At 41.6% G+C, this 16481-nt stretch overlaps 1 protein-coding gene across 3 annotated transcripts in view; it reads left to right on the top strand.

The window, feature by feature from the left end:
- Positions 1-16481, top strand: part of zbtb16a (zinc finger and BTB domain containing 16a) — a 219701-nt gene that overhangs the window by 63926 nt on the left and 139294 nt on the right. For all 3 annotated transcript variants that reach the window (XM_050040222.1, XM_050040224.1, XM_050040223.1), the window contains exon 3: positions 11716-11813. In XM_050040222.1, coding sequence (XP_049896179.1) covers positions 11716-11813 — 98 coding nt within the window. The remainder of the gene's footprint in view (positions 1-11715; positions 11814-16481) is intronic.

Genomic DNA, 16481 nt, shown 5'->3' on the forward strand with positions numbered 1-16481 from the left:
AATCCGGGTATCTAACTGGGATTAGCTTGAAATAGTGTCTTACTGCCCAGGAAGCACAATTAGAAGTTCCTTGGATTATTCCCCCTCTATTACCTGTGAAGCCAGGCTCTTCTAACCGTATGTGTTTAGGTAGCAATCATGCTTGGGTGGTGTTATGTCCACTGATTTTCACTCAGTTTCATGGCGTGTGACAGCTCTCTGCAACAAAGAGGAAAATCAATGGATGAAACAGGTAGATATAATTAGTGCAAATATAACTTTTTTTTTCATTTGTGACAAAGTGGTGACACAAAAGCTGTTACTTCTCACATTATTTAATTAATACCAAGAGTTAATTAAACTTACAATAAGCCTGAAGAAGAGTCGGAGCTTCTGGAGCTGTATTCTTGACCTTATAGGAACACATCTCAGAGATACATTATTGTTAACTCGAGGTTCTCGCTCAGTTGTCATTTCTTATGCAGAGAGAAAATAAAACCATGAAACTCTATTTTGATGAGATTCTTCTCATGTCAGATCAGTCAAGGTTCTTTCCCTCGTGGAGCATGCAAGAAAAAAAAAATGGTTGAAAAAAAAAAATCTGTATGAATACCGAACAAAGTGCTTCACGTACAACTTGTGAGCAAGAAAGGAAAAACTGAATGTACCAACATAATATCTTGTCATTCTCTCTCGTGCTCTTTCGGGCTTTTATTAAAAAGGCAGCAGAACTTCTTATCTAATAAATGACGATGACAACATTTATTAGGGGATTCACTGTGAGAAGAGGGGTGAGCAGCGTCCTTCTCACTCACTATGGTCATTAATTAAGGCTTCAGCAGCAAAATAAGTTCTTAAAATCCCTCGCTGATGCAGTCTGACAACGCTTTTCTTTCCTCATATCATTACGTTCACCGCTGTCCTCCGGCGCTGCCACTTCATGAAAGCCTTGTGGCTTTTTTAGCCCTGTCATGTCTGAATACAACCAGAAGGAACATTTATGTAACGGACACTTATGCCTCACTGACAAAAAGCCATAAATGAATGGAGCCAGCAGATTATTGTCTTCCCTGTCTGAAAGGTGTTGAGAGGCCTTGAGAACACACAGGCGTTTTCAGCTTGTAAAGGGAATCTTATTATTCCATGGTTATATTGAATAATGCAAACTTTACCCAGTATATGGCTCTATAGCTGCATTATTTCAGCCTGATAGTGGCTTACTCAGGTTGGAATCTGTGTCTCAGATCACATCCGTCCTTGTGTTGTTTAAAACAAGTAGCAAGGAGAAGGACAACGAGTTCTTATCCCAAGTCGTCACATATTGCCGCTTTGTCAGTGGACTTTCACGTCTACAGATTACGTGCTAGGTATCATCCTGCATCTGCTGATAATGTTTCTGGATGCCACAACTAATGCTGGGACATCAACAAAAGCACACGGTTAGGTTAAAATGCAGGGCTCTGAAAAGAGTGCTCCGAGGGCCACGGGCTTTCGGGGAGTGATAGTATAGGAATACTTAAAAATGTCCTTTCATGAGTCCCAGTTGGGGTTTGGTTCTGTCTGACAGGATCTAGCCTGTCCAGACAGATTTAAACACACGTTACAAATCTGGGAGTGATTTTAGATTCTGATCGTAATTACATTAGTCATTTTGCTAAAACATAATTTTTTCATCTGAGGAACATTGCCAAAATTCAAACATTTTTAACTCAACATGAAGCTGAAACGCTGATACATGCTCCTATTACAAGCCATTTAAATCATTGGAAATTTCTTTTCAGTGGTTTCCCTAAAAATGACTTAACATGACACTTATGACATGACATGACATGACATGACATGACATGACATGACATCAGCTTGCATCACTGCACTGGGTACCTGTATCTTTTAAAATTGATTTTAAGTGCTTTTACTTATCTATAAACCTTGAATAATCTTGCACCTTCATATACCAGCAATTGCTTTTCATTTTATGTCCCAACAAGAACCCTCAAATCTTCCGCTAAGCTCCTAAAGTCTCCCACAAGAAATCTGGTGGAGCCGCTTTCTGTTTCTTATAGTCCTCCTCTCTTTAAATCTTGGAACAGCAAACTCCTTTGAATTTTTTGAAAATAAATTAAGGACCTAAAGATCTTTTGAATTTGGTTTTCAATTTGGGTTAATTTTTCTGGCATCATTTTTGAAGTTTCATTGTTTTATTGATTTTGTTTTTCTCTCACTGATGGCTGAAGCTACATTGTAAATTTTTCTTCTTTTTTAATTGTTACTGATTATTTACGTTAGATTTTGCCTTGTTAAGCACTGTGGGCTACATCTTTGCATGAGATATCCTATAAGAATAAAGTTATCACAGTCATTTATATTATTATATATTTTATTACATTACGGCGATGCATCAAATCACTGCGAGAGGTTCCGTCCGGCAGTGTTACAAACTGACGCAACCTGGTGGCGTATCATACCACCACAAAAGGTGGCTTTTGGCGTTGACATCTGACGCCTTATACAGAGATGCTAAATTGGGGCAATAAATTGTAGTGCACAGCACTCACCACCAGAGGTCAGTCATTACTGATGGAACAGGCAGCTCAGCTAAGAAATATGGCGACTGTGAGTGGTGGGGATAACGTTACAGGACTGGTTAAAAAAATAAAGATGCCTGTTTGGGAGAAGTGCCACATATAAATTGAGCTTGAGATGATTTTCTCCAGATATATAAGCAGGTTATTAGCCACATGACTGTATTCAACACATCATCTCTGTTCAGTCCACTGATGAGTCAATATCCGGCGCGACAACAAGTGTCATCTGTTTCACTGGAAGCTCAGCTTTTTCTTTTTTTTTTTCACTGTCAAAGAGGCGATATTTGACAACGTCAGAATGAGAAGGAACAAAAATACTGGTGTGTAGGAGAAGGACGAGCAGAACACAACTTGCAGAAAACCTCCCTGCACACTGTCCACCTTACATTTTGTCTGTTGAAGATCTAGTCACCTAAACTTTGAATTAAAATCATTATTTTTTAGTCAGCGTGCTGAGTTTTCCTGCAAGGTGTGAATGGGCTGGGAAAGGAAACGTTGGTGACAGCAGAAGGATTGTTTAGAGTTACAAAATGCCGCCACCTTGAAGCTGCATGTAATGCCATTAGGAGTTTGTGCAATACATTAATTAGTACTGTAGGTTAGGACTCTTCTCATGGGCTAACTGAGACATGACTGATTAGATTTTAATGAAACTTGCGGATATCATTAATCTAACTACTTTCAGCCAGCTGTCAAAATTGCACTCATTATCAAGATTGCACTGATCAGATTCTGACAAAAGTTGAGAGAACTGACGTATCTCGCCACCACCAGAGGCAATTACAGTTGACATATGTGCTCCCTATTGGCTGAGACAGGGACTGTGTCATTCAAGCAAGGAAACATGTTTACTGCTGTTAATTTTTTTAACGTGATGAAGCTTTTTTTTTCCTCCTGAGACGACCTCAGGGCAAATTTGGGGTTGGCAGTGTCTGTGATATTATAAATAACACAGTGAGGATGAAAGGCAGTTGCGCTCTCCCTCCCCATCCTTCTGTCTCTCCTCTTTTCCTCTTGCCCTGCTACTCATCTATGCTCAACACGAGTGCCTCGGCGTTTGCGTGTGTGGCTTGAATTTATATGAACGTCTCCCCGCCGGGGGACAACGGGGGCCAAGTCATTGATATGTGCAGGAGGACTCAGGATAAACAGCCCACGCCGACCGGTGTTACGCCAGCCTGCCTGATACATTTTGATTGAGCAAAGACAGAGGGGTGGGGTGGGGGTGGGAGGGCAATGGAATTGGGGAGGCTTAAAAGCAGGGATAAAATGACAGAGAGGGGTTTTTTTTCACCTGCCTCTCCAGACTGCCACAAAATGGACCCATGTAAACGTTAAGAACCACACATGGTGCCTCGCTAGACGATATGTGTGTGTGTGTCGCTGAGCTTTGGAAGACTTCAGCAAATAGATGAGGTGCCATGATTTTCCCATCATTGTGTTTTCTACCTCTACAGATGGGCTGTTATTTAGACATCTTTATATTTTTCATTTTCCTACTGATGATCCTTTTTGTTTCATTGAACGCCACCATCACTATTCCCCTCTCACCCTCTTACTTCTCCCGCCATGTTTGTCTGTGTGACATGGTCAGCCCCCTAATGGACTGGAAATTCATGTTGAAAAAAGTCCCTCACTCCTCCTCCTCCGTCGCTCTCTGTCAGAGAAACCAAAGTAAGAGGTGGCGGCGGCACACTGCGCCACTTATGGCCACATTAGGATCAGCCACCAAAGTGTCACTGAATCGCCTCGTGCATCATTTTGCCTTTGTTCGCCATGACAGGGAGTTGTGTGTGCGGCAATGGTCCTTTTCCACCCTGTGCTTTTATCCCCAAATGGATGTCCCATTGGTACCACTTTTACTTCCAGAGTGCATTATCCCACTTATACCATGGATAATTTTTTAAACTCGTCTTTTTATTGACCTGTGTTTGCAGTGCAATGCTTATTGACCTGTGTTTGCTATTAACGTCACGTTACATGCTCTGTTTCTGCCTTGTAATTATGCTGGGTGACTGTTGCCAGCTCCTGTCTTTGTGTTTATGCTAGGCGGTTGTTGCTCCATCTGTATGTTGAATATTTATTGGACTCACATACATTATTAATTACAGATAATATATAAGTAGTACAGTTTGTAAATAATCAGCTCTACTGTATAAATTTAGTGTAGTGTGTTTGCACCTGGTGCTCATCAAGAGCCAAAGTGTTGACAGCTGCATTAACATAGCCTAGTTAGCTGAGCATTTGGGTGAATGACAATTACAATCGGTTGAAATATATAAATAAAATCAGCAGTAATAGCACATTACCATAGTTTAATAATAGCTCGCAGCAAACACACACTTAACATGGCTTATAATGCACCAGTACACTTGAAGGAAGTCTCCCAAACCTGTAAAATTATATATTTTTTCCTGCTTTTGATCTGGTAAATTCATCTGCACAATGTCTCACAGCTAGCAATATTTCTACTTCAGTCACTGATTATATCGTTGAAAGATGACCGAGCAGAATGACAAAGACGTGATTCATCAATAGCACTTTGGTGCATGGTCTAAAACCTCAATGGAAAATTTAACCTGAGACATCTGTGCCAACAAGCCTGCTACCTAATAGGTGAAATTAGAATCGACAGCATGGAACAAAACCAAATGTTAGGAGGTCCAATTTGACCTCTTGTTGCCTGTTCTGTGGCCATTTTTCTTTGTGACTCATATTTTTTGTTTCGAAGAATTCATATAAAAAGATCAAAGTTCCCCATGAAGGTAGTATTTTATCCCTTTTAGCTAATTATAACCTCATGGACATGTTTTCAACTCACCCATATTTTTGATATGTTTTGAAAAGCCCTTTGAAATTTCCTCAGCCACTCTTTGGCATTTAAAAATAATTGCAGCTCATCAGCTTAAATGAAAGTTGTTCCATCTCTTAACCACACCAGCGCATGGAGTTAAAGGTACCCTGCGTAATGTTGACCATCAGTGAAAAGACATTGATTGTGTTTGTTAGATTTTAAAGTTGTATTAATAGAAAAACTGAAAACTCACAGGGCCCTATTTGATCGATCCATAGCTCGTGGTCTAAAGTGCATTTAGGGCGTGTCCGACTCCACTTTTGTTAAACAGTGCATACTCAGAGTAAGCCGCAAGGGGCAAAGTGGTTGAATTTAGTCCCTTAATTAATCATTAATCAATCACCTCTTCTGTACCTCCTGGGTTTCCGTAGCTCCCTCTGTCTGCCCCTCACAGTGCCGTTTTGCATTGTCGGGGGTGAGTCGTGTTGGAAAACGCTGCTGCGCTATTTTAGCGTTTCCTTTGAAAATTGAGCAGTTTATGTTGTTATCTTTGGTGCATATTGTTCACCGTTTATTCTGTCACATTTGCCAGCTGACACTGGGCTGACACCCCACCCCAAATTCCAACCTGGAGCCCTCTTGGTGTGGGGCGAAAATGCTTATCACTGCACCACTGTGCATCTGATGAATGTTCGCCCAATATTCACTCTCCTTTTTGCTCTGTTTTGTCTCCTGGGAAAAGACACAGGATCCATTTTGGAGATCAAATGTGTTTTGTCTTTTATGCTAAGCTAATAGCTAAAGTGAAATATAAACAGGATTCCAAGTGACAACTCTTTTCACCGTCACCAAACGTCTCAGATGCTCACCATGCCTCCGCTACTTAAGTCCAAGCTCTATTCAGCAATCAGCAGCCCTCCTTCCCCCAATTATCAGTTCTTTTTCTTCCGACCGACAGAACTAATGAACAAACAGTCTCGCACACCCCACACCACGCAGCCCTTCTTCACTTTACCACCTCTTATCAATTGCCTCCCTTTATCTTTTAGTGTTTCTTCTTTCCATCTTAACCTCCCTATTCCTCTCTCTCCAAAGCTTTTATTTACGAACATTGTTTCAGGTTGTTTTATAGCTCCCTTCACAAACGGAGGATGGAGGAAAAAAAATGGAAAAATAAAAGATGAAAGGATAGATGAGGACAGAGAACAACACTCAAGGCTGCTGAGGGAGAAATAGATTTTAGGCAAGCAATGAGAGATAAGTGCAAGTCATCAAGCTCGGCTGTGCTTGGCTTTTCCTCTCTGTCAAATAGTTTGGTGATATAAAATGGTGATGTGAGCTGAAGAGGATAGTTTGGCAGCAGATCAGCAGTCTCTGTTAAAGCCCAATAATATGAAATGTGGATGACTCAAAGCCATCGAGGAAACGTGGAGGTCTTTGAGTTATTTTATTTGTTTCAGTGTCAATAGATCACCTTATTTTGACTTTTTTAACGGTGTTAGATTACAAGTAGAAGAGCAGGTGGGAAGCTTGGGTCTTTATTTCTCCGAATGCAGTGCTAGTTATGATATATGGCCAGCCAAGTCCAGCGGCAAAATGGGAAAAAAAGTTCTGAATTACACGAGGCAAGCTGTTACGGCTCAATAACCCAGGCCTGTAATCGGCTCACATTTCAAACACACACACTCGCGTTCAGACAGCCCTTGGTTGGGCTGGATCTTTTACGAGGAAGCACACCACACGAGGTGATCAGCATATGTTTTGTTGACATAAATTTAAAATTTATTGCCGTTGTCAAAAGTGACTGTTGGACAAAGTCGATTATTAACTGAGTAAATGGCCTGAGAGAGTTTTATGTGAACTTCCTTAATGGCTGCAGTCAGTCTGTTTCAAATCACCCTCCCTCCCTCCCTGAGCTCCCACCCACCACACACACACATACACACACACCTCTCATCATCTATTTCAGAAGCACAACATGAAAGCAGACAGTTACGATGGGATTTGAGAGAGAGAGAGAGTGAGTGAGTGAGTGTGTGTGTGTCTGTGTGTGTCTGTGTGTATGTAGAGGTCTATCCAAGCTAAATCACTGAGCTGGGACAATATATTTTAGTATCCTTTTACATATCATTAAATCTTGTCGAAGCTGAATTACAGTGTATTATTAGCTCTGCTTAAGCACACAAAGCATTTCGAAGTGTACAGAATACACCTCAAATGCTGACTGCTGCCTAATGATGCATATTATTCCAATATATTTTGTAGCTGTGTGTGCACACCTTTCTCAGTCTACAAATAGCTTGGATTCATAAACGACGGGGTCACTTGCTCTCTGTCATTAGACCAGATGACGGACTCAAATGTGGGCCCTTGTTGGCTGATTTGGGCTGAAAATCATCTCTATTATCTGCACTTGCTTTTAGCCATTGTCACCAGCCAGAACAGAGTGCCCTGGGAATGAGACCTAGAACCCAGAAAAAAAAGTTGGCATTTTTGCACTCCTTGTTCACTTGTCTCGAAGTCAGTAGGTTTTTTGAACGGATTTTTGGTTTAACCTTATAGGAACCACATTCAGAAGCTATATTACCAAATGTTGAGAAACTATCAAACACTGCAGCACCCTGGCTAAACAGAACTGGCATCGCCATGTTTCTTTTTGTCAAGTTTGTCCGACTTTGTTTGACTTCGGTCGATTAGTCATCACGAGACCAGAATGAATCTGGAAACCAAGAATGCCGGATACAAGCCATTGCTGGGCCAAGCTGTTTTGGCTTTCTGGGTTTTTCCCTCTTTCAAACCACTTTATGCTACTGCAAAAAAATGTATTTCCATATTATTTCATTATTTTCCATAAAGAAATTTCACTTGAAACCTGCACATACCTGAGAAAAGAAGCTTCATACGATATTGACAGTTCAAGGTCTACTGTGTAGGATTTAGTGCCATCTAACGGTGAGGTTGCAGACTGCAACCAACTGAAACTTCTCCTATGAGCCAAGTGTGTAGTTTAGTTGTTCCGATAGTGATACTAGTATCGGAAATGCCTCTGATACTGCCAAAAATGCTGTATTAGGTATCTGCAAGTAAGTCTATACACTGACCCAATGTCGTGTAATTAATTAATAAACGTTCAAGTAGTTTCACTCCCAGATAAAACCACAGTTTTCCTGGAGATCAGTTCTTATTCCCTGCTCTGAAACAGCAGCCTACACGAGTTGTTGTGCCGTGCAGCCACTGGAAGCTACTGTTTTTGAGTAGCGAAGAAGAATTGATTCCGATAGCTGGGAGCAAAATGTCAGCACTTAGGCAATATTTTAAACTGGAAAGTCCCTCCAGTTTAGGGTTTAATATGAGCCATGCAATATAACGATGACGGTAAACATTTCACATCTATAGAGGATTCGTAATGCTGTTCTTTTTTTGTTTTAATGGTGTTGGTACTCAGTATCGGCTTGTTCAAGTATTGGAATCAGTATCAGGAAGGAAATGCGAATGGTCTTATCTAGAGCCAGAGTTTGGTTTGTCCATTCTGGGCTACTGTAGAAGCGACATGGCTGACTAAATGGAGCAAACCCACTCAATATGGATGTATAAACGGCTCATTTCAATTTAGCGAAAACACAATGATTACTGGTTTCAGGTGATTGCACACTAATGAAAACAGTTTCTGAATAAGATATTCTGTTTCTGCTAAAATATTCCCGTAAATCCTACACAATCAGACCTTTAAAGGCCAAAAGGAAGTGCGTCATTAGTGTTTCAACAGGACGGGCTTAGTCCTAAACCTTTCCTTTAACAGACTGAATTGCTGGAACAGGTGCTGGTACCATTCTGTTGAACATCAAGTAATGTGCTGTTTCAGTGGGTAGTGCTAGCTATTGCAGTTAAATTTAACACACTCTCAGCTGCGGACATACACACTGAACTATGCTCATCAACACGGTGAAAATACATGGCATTGCTTCCACTTCTAGTGGCCTTAATAAGTCCACCCATACCTTATCAGTGCTCTGTCTGGGGGGCACAATGGTCAGATTGAGGAGGGACACAAAAGGCCTTTGAAAGGCTTTGTGCTCTGTGTGTGTTGTGTTGTGGTTCACCGCTTGCGTGTGTTTTCTCCTTATCAGGATGAAAGTGTGTGAGTACATCACCTGTGATCCTTAAAGGAAAAAAATCTGGCTCCATTCCTTTGTCCATTTTGTTTGTTTCTGTCATTCGTGTGGATGACTTGTCAAAAATGACATTGCACCAGGCGTGGGAGAGACGGCAGTTTGTCCATCGGCAGTTGCCTTAATAGACCACAATGCAGTGCAGCTGTAAGGCAACTGCTATTGATTTGTCCAACTATGTGTTTAACCAACAGCAGTCTGATCATACTTTGATGCTGTATTGTTCTGTCTGCTTTTGATTGAATGCAATACATCCAGATTCCTTGTCTGGCTGTGGAAGAGCATTCTGGGACAAAACAGGAAATGGAAATCTTTTATTCAAGTACATTACACCATGATAATACTCCTGGACTGAATGTACGGTCACAGATTGAAATCTAACAGTGTAACAGTATCCTTTCCTCTCTCACTTGTGTCATTTCGTCTCTCTGTGTCACTTCCTCTCCCTTTTTGGCTTTTCAAGTGTCCTTCTTTCCCTTCTGGGGGCATTTGGCATTTATAGGGCCTTTTAATCACTCACTGCTTGCCAAGGGGCTGTCATTCTGCCTTTAGTTTCCAGGGTCTCTCCACAAATTCGAACCACTACAACGGCTATCATGACTTTTTCAACCCTGCTGTGTTTTTTCTCTTCGCATCAGGTTTCAAGGATGTTTTGCAGCAATTAATAGCCACTGAAGCCGTACCAGACTTCATTGCTTAATAACTCCTGTAGCCATTGCCACAAGACCCGCTATAATCTCTGTGTGTGTCTCGGTCTCTTCCCCGCTCCGTCTCTCCCTACCCCTCTCGAGGCACAAAAGAGAGCTGTAAATCAATTTGCATTCGACATCTGACATCAATCAGTCATGTTTTGGGAGAGTGGCACCACCTCCTCCTCTGCGGCTTTGTTGAGAGACGCTAAGATGGATGGCTGTCATCTCGCCCAAGTTGAGCAGATCTCTTATCAAGGGCATTGTTTCCCCAAGAATGCACTTGGCTGATCACTCTGTGCCACCTGACTCGTCGACGGAGACTATGAAATCCTTCTGTTTGACGTTGTCTTGTTTTTGCCTGCCAGAAGCACACACTCACCTGAGTATAGAATCCTGCACTTTTCCTGCGCCTGTGTTTTTTTCAGCTTTGCATTGATGTGTTCAAATCTTGAGACGTGCTTATCAAACCCAAGCCTTCTCATTAGCTTAAAGGGTGGTGTTTATCCCCATCTTGATTCAACCTGACCGCAGCGTTACTATCAAAACGGAAACTCTTGTTTTCGGAGCCTCGCTGTGAGAAAGAGCAACAGATTTGGAAGATCAAGTGTGCCAAATCTGAAACAGCACCAACTTGACAAACAATCATTACAATCGTGGGTGTGTGCCTTTGTGAACCTCACTCAAGGCGAGGTATTTGAAGTTCTCGGGAGGCTTAAGGCACTGTGGCAGTTGTTTGGCAATTCGTGTCACCTTAATTGCTTTAGAGCACTTTCAGATATCTCTCAAGAATAATATGCTTTGTACTGAGCCGTGGGGTCTTTGAGGATTTCGTAACAGAGGGAGTCGTGGGGCTAGAGTTTCTGTTGTCAGATGTTATTTAGTTACCTAACCTTCGAGGCCTTTACCACATAATCAAATATTGAACCTTAGTCTTGTCTGACCTTGCGCGCTTAAACTATGTTACAGCCTAATGACTGTCTATTTGGTAAAAAGACAATTCATTGCGGATCAGATTTTGCTTCAAGCCACACATCACCTTATAGATTGGAGAGCAGCAGTCAAAAAGTGGCCCATAAATGGTTCATAACACTAAGTAGCTGTCTTGTGTGCTTGCCTGAATAAATCATTCTATTTCACTTTATAGCTCCTTATCCATCTGCAGCACTTGAGATGTAGGTAGCTGATAATGCCTTTGCTTGAATAGCATCTTGTGATTTACAGCACCAAGTCATGGTCTGGTGCTCCCTGCAGAAAGAAAAAAAAATGTGTTGTAGTTGGACGGCTTGTTACGCTGATGGTTATTGTTATGTGCTGATGTTATGACTGATGAAGTGTGACATTTTCTCAAATTGCAAAAGGCCAAATCTTTTCTCTGCTGAAAGTCAGAGCTGAAAGAGCTGTAAAAAAAAAGAAACATTTTGTTAGGGACACAAACATCAAGCACATTAAGCTTTGAGTCCAGACACTAAAATGTTTGTTTTGCTTTATGTCAACAGGAAGATGCACAGTGGAATGAAGACCTACGGCTGTGAGCTGTGTGGAAAGAGCTTCCTGGACAGTCTCCGTCTACGGATGCATTTGCTGTCTCATTCAGGTAAAGAAATAAAACCAATCCAAAAACCACAACACCGCACTATAATCACTGTTGAGTGAGCAGCAGTACCTTCTGTTTTTATTGCTGGGTTTGCTGCTGATTGTAGGGAGTGACGGATAGGACTTCTTAAACCATAGAGTGTTTATTACTGCTATCTATACAGTTACATTTTAGCATTATATGCAGTTTCACTACTGACTAAAACGTAGTAATGTTAAAGGTAACCTATGCAGGATTTTCCCATAAATAAACAAATTATGTTTAGACTCCTACAAAAGCATTCCCTCTCAATCACCCCTTATTACCCACTAGCAGTGTGAGGTGGTGTATTTATCTGCAGAAACTCTGTCCTCTGCCTGTATTGATTCACTTCGTGAGTCTGTGTGTTTGTCATCATGGCAAAATCTGGTCCTGGTGGCACCTCACTGTAGCAGGAACTACCGCAGAAACCATTTTGAATGTTTTGCCAAGTGTTCTTATGTCTGTCTTTGCACAGATTTTGTCAGCGTGATAGGGTCGCAACCGTGCAAGGTGCAGTAAGGCGCGTAGTTAAGATCAAAAGGAAGGCGGAGTTTGAAGATGGGTGTGGTCCGAGCAAGGGTGCAGGAAGTAGCAGGCTAGGAAGTAGGAAAGGGGCTATTGTCCGCCCCATCTAAAAGAGCAGTATGTAGGATTTAGCGGCATCTAGCAGTGAGCATTGCAGATTACAACCAACTGAAACTTCTCCCATGTGCCAAGCGTGAATTCCTGCTTAAAATTCCTTCAGTGTTCATTGTTCAGGAATTTTTTTTAACCGGGAGTCGAATTAACCGCAGAGGTCTCTCCTTCTAAAAAATTAAAGGGACCAGGTGATTAAAACCGGTAAACAAAAAACTGAATAAAGAAATTTCATGTTACAAATTAGTGTTTTTTTCCGTCGCTGTTTGGCATGTCACAGACCACCCGCTATAGCCCAGCACCTGCAAATGTCTGATCACCCTGATAATTTAAGATCCAGATATTCAGGAGGTTTTCACTGGGAGTCAAATTATCCCCAGAGGTTATGAATGAGGCAGTTTTACATTAAAAATCAGTGACCTTCCAATGCTAGCATTAGGCTGCTAACTAATACACGAAAAGCTTTATCTAGAACCGGTGTTTGGTTTGTCCGTTCTGGGCTACTGTAGAGACATAGTGGTGCAACATGGCGGACTCAGTGGAAGAGGGCCCACTTCCTATGTAGATATAAATGGCTCACTCTAACGGAACAAAAACAAGGCGATTCTTATTTTCAGGCGATTAAACACAAAAGAAAACATACTTATTATATTATATTTAAGTTCTGCCAATAAGCTGCAGATCGCTGTTTCACTGCTGGATTGATCCCACCACAAGATGGTCTCCAGTTCTTATTTTCCTCATTTTGCTGTGTTCAGGAGGCTCCTGAATGTGAACCTCCACAGCAGGCAGGTAAGGTCAGGACTTTATGAAAAGGTAGCAACCAGGTGCCAGACCGTAAGCAGCACTTAATCTAAGAGGAAGCTACAAAAAAATCACGGACACAGTGTCAAAAAACACAACGATAGCGAAATAAAGCGCTAAGCAGACAGAGCTGGGATTTGCTTTCACTTTTGTTATGTACAATTCCTGCATAGTATACCTTTAAGTATATGTGATTCTGAATACATGTGTTTAACATAAAAAAGACGTGGCTTTAAGAGAGTGAATCTATTTTCTTGCAGATTTATACTCTTGCACCCTAAAGCAAGGCCTGACTTTAGCTTTCACTGTTGCAGTTCACAAATTCAGTTTACAAGCATTCACACATTCAGAGTGATTGATTCACTGTGAATTCATTCTATAACACATCAGTATTGAAAACAGATTTGAGCATGATATATGCATCTACCATTGATGTCAACTTTGAAGTTTCTGCAGCCTGAGAGCAGCCTGAGCCTTACGCACATTTCATCTCACTATAAATACACTAGTTTTCAATATGTGAATGTGGAGCATAACCCAATTTCAGTGATTTATGGATTAAAAAACTCTTCAGCCCGGTAAAGCCGAACAGCTCTGGGAAACTTAACCAAAGAGGTGCCTGCACATCGTCATCCTGTCACCCCACACCTTTGTGACATTAGAGGTCTGAAAGGCAGTATGAGTCAGAACACAGGACACATTGATTGGTCCAGTTTGACACTATTACACCCCCCAAACACACACACACACACACACACACGCCAACAGTCCCTGTACTCTGAGCCTACTTAGCACAGCACTGTTTTAATGGCATGGACCGTCTTTTATAGGCAGCAAAAAGCTCCTCATTCCTAAGGCCCTAAGTGCAGATGGTTTATTGAGACACTGTAAAAGCCATGGGACCTCTGAGGGAACCCCGTCTGCACACACACAGACTCAAAACCCCAAATCCATGTGTTGATGTTGGCGCAGAAATCGAGCCCTCTGTTCAGTCCCCTGTATGTTTTCCAGTGGGACACAATAAGTGGTCTGAATTGTCTGCTTGGCATTATTGTTGCTGTTGTTGTCAGTGGTGGGGATGCACCCCCCCCCCCCAAACACTCCCCCAGACAGCTACTGTCAGTAGGCAGAGAACGATAATTGCCAGGATCATTTGTTTGTTCGTATCTCACCAAAACTTAAACAATGACTGAGATGGATGCTGACACTCCTGCTATGTTGTGACAAAGATGAATGACAAATTCACGCTGTGCCAGTGAATTGGCTCAGCACACAACCCAGCGTGTCAAAAACAAAAGTTGCTCTGAGGAAATATTCACTGTTTATTTTAGAATTACACCCCATTTCCACAGTCCCTGTTGCCAACACGTGCTCCCCCTTCTCGCTCACTTGTCAAAGCAAAAAGACGGGAGCTCTGTCACCGAAACGTATTGATAAAAAGTGTTGTGCAGAATGACTCTTGCAGTGCATGCCCCACCTGAGCTCCCTTGGACATAGCTTCCAGCCTTAAAGCCTCAGTCCTGGGGCTGGCTCCTATTTTGTGTAACATCATCTTGTGTAGTTCTGCTGCAAAAGTAAGCAGAGAGTCAAAGTTTCCTCAAGTCAGGAGTTAGGACAAAGTTGAAGCTGAGGGTGAGTCGAGGTAATCTTGTGCTCAGATGCATGTTGCCTGTTCCTGAAGTGTGTGAATGTGTGTGTGTGTGCAGCTCTCAGCATGCTCCAGTGGAGATTATCCTTAAAGAGCCATGCTCCAGCTGCTAACATGGATCGGAGTTAACCAACGGCAAACCTCAACTTCTTCTTGGTGTTGTACCAAATCTGGGATTTGTCATTGTATTAGCTGTATTACTGAATAGTGAATGCTGTTACTTATTATTCATCACTGACACTTTCTATTGAATATAAGCAATCATGTTGTAGTTACTGTAAGTTTTGTCCATAGTATTAATCAGGCTGTTCTCATCCACTGTGCGTATGTTTTCCTACAAAATGTAATGCACCAAAATCACACATTATGATGAGCCAGTAATCTGTGCATAAACCATGTAGTTTGGAAGGTTGTGATCACATGTCCAATGCGATGACGGGAGTAAAAAATAAAGCAGGAAGCAGTGGTATAAGGAGGCAGGTTGAGTGGTGGATGGGTCACAAAACACAGGACTTTCCCCAGGAGACCGGCATTCAGACCCATGTGAACTTTGTGTCATTTTAAAGTACTTCATCACCATGTTTCTTTTCCGAAACCTAACCAAAGTAACTTAACTTGCCCAAACCTAAAGACACCCAACCATGTTTTTTTCTCCAAACTTTACCTCCATAACTTTACCATAATTAGGGCCATTACGATAAGAGACTTGAGACTAAAATATTGTGCATCCCTATAATATATATCCTTTATTCAACCAGGTAAAAGACTCGTAGATGGCTGCATAAACATTGTTACAATAAACACCGACAAGTAGCAGACAAGCAGACAAGTACAACTGTGACACACCACAAGTGAGCAAGCACAACATCCAGTTAAAAAGCAACACGAAAAGTAAAGTTTAAGGCATAAACATGAACAATTTTCTAAAACGATTTCAGTGAGAATTTGAGGAACAATCACATTGACCAAGAGAGCCATTTTCTCCCTCCTTTATAATTGACTTAAATTCCTCTGCAGCAATCAGCTCAGACAGTTTCAGCTCCTTCTGCAAATTATTCCAGGAACAAGGGGCAGCGTTCAAACCTTGGGGACCAGCATCAGTGAAATACTGTGGGAGCACAGGTCATATTGGTTTTGGTTTTTACACATGTATGTATACAGATAAGAAGAAACCAAGCCAAGCAGAGATTTATATACAAAAACCAACCAATGCACAAGTCAGCAGACTGACGGAGAAGACCATTTAACAACCTCTGCTATATTCTGATATTTTGTACATGAACATCGGTAACCTAAAAATGTTTAGAAGTAAATAAATACCCACAAAAACCACTATTCAATGCAACTATCTGCAATCAGCACATAAATGTATCTCGACTGTCCCGTCACATCTGATGTCAGATCAAAGGGGATTGGCACCATTTGGCACGTTTGGCACGCGTAATGGAAACCCAACCTGATTTGATTGACACAGCTGCAAATTAATGAGTTCACATCCCTCTCAGCCAACCACAAACAGCCACAGCATCAGATAGGGAGTATATATTCAGCATCTGTCA

The sequence above is a fragment of the Epinephelus moara genome, chromosome 3 (genome assembly GCF_006386435.1).
Source record: "Epinephelus moara isolate mb chromosome 3, YSFRI_EMoa_1.0, whole genome shotgun sequence".
Classification (NCBI taxonomy): Eukaryota; Metazoa; Chordata; class Actinopteri; order Perciformes; family Serranidae; genus Epinephelus; species Epinephelus moara.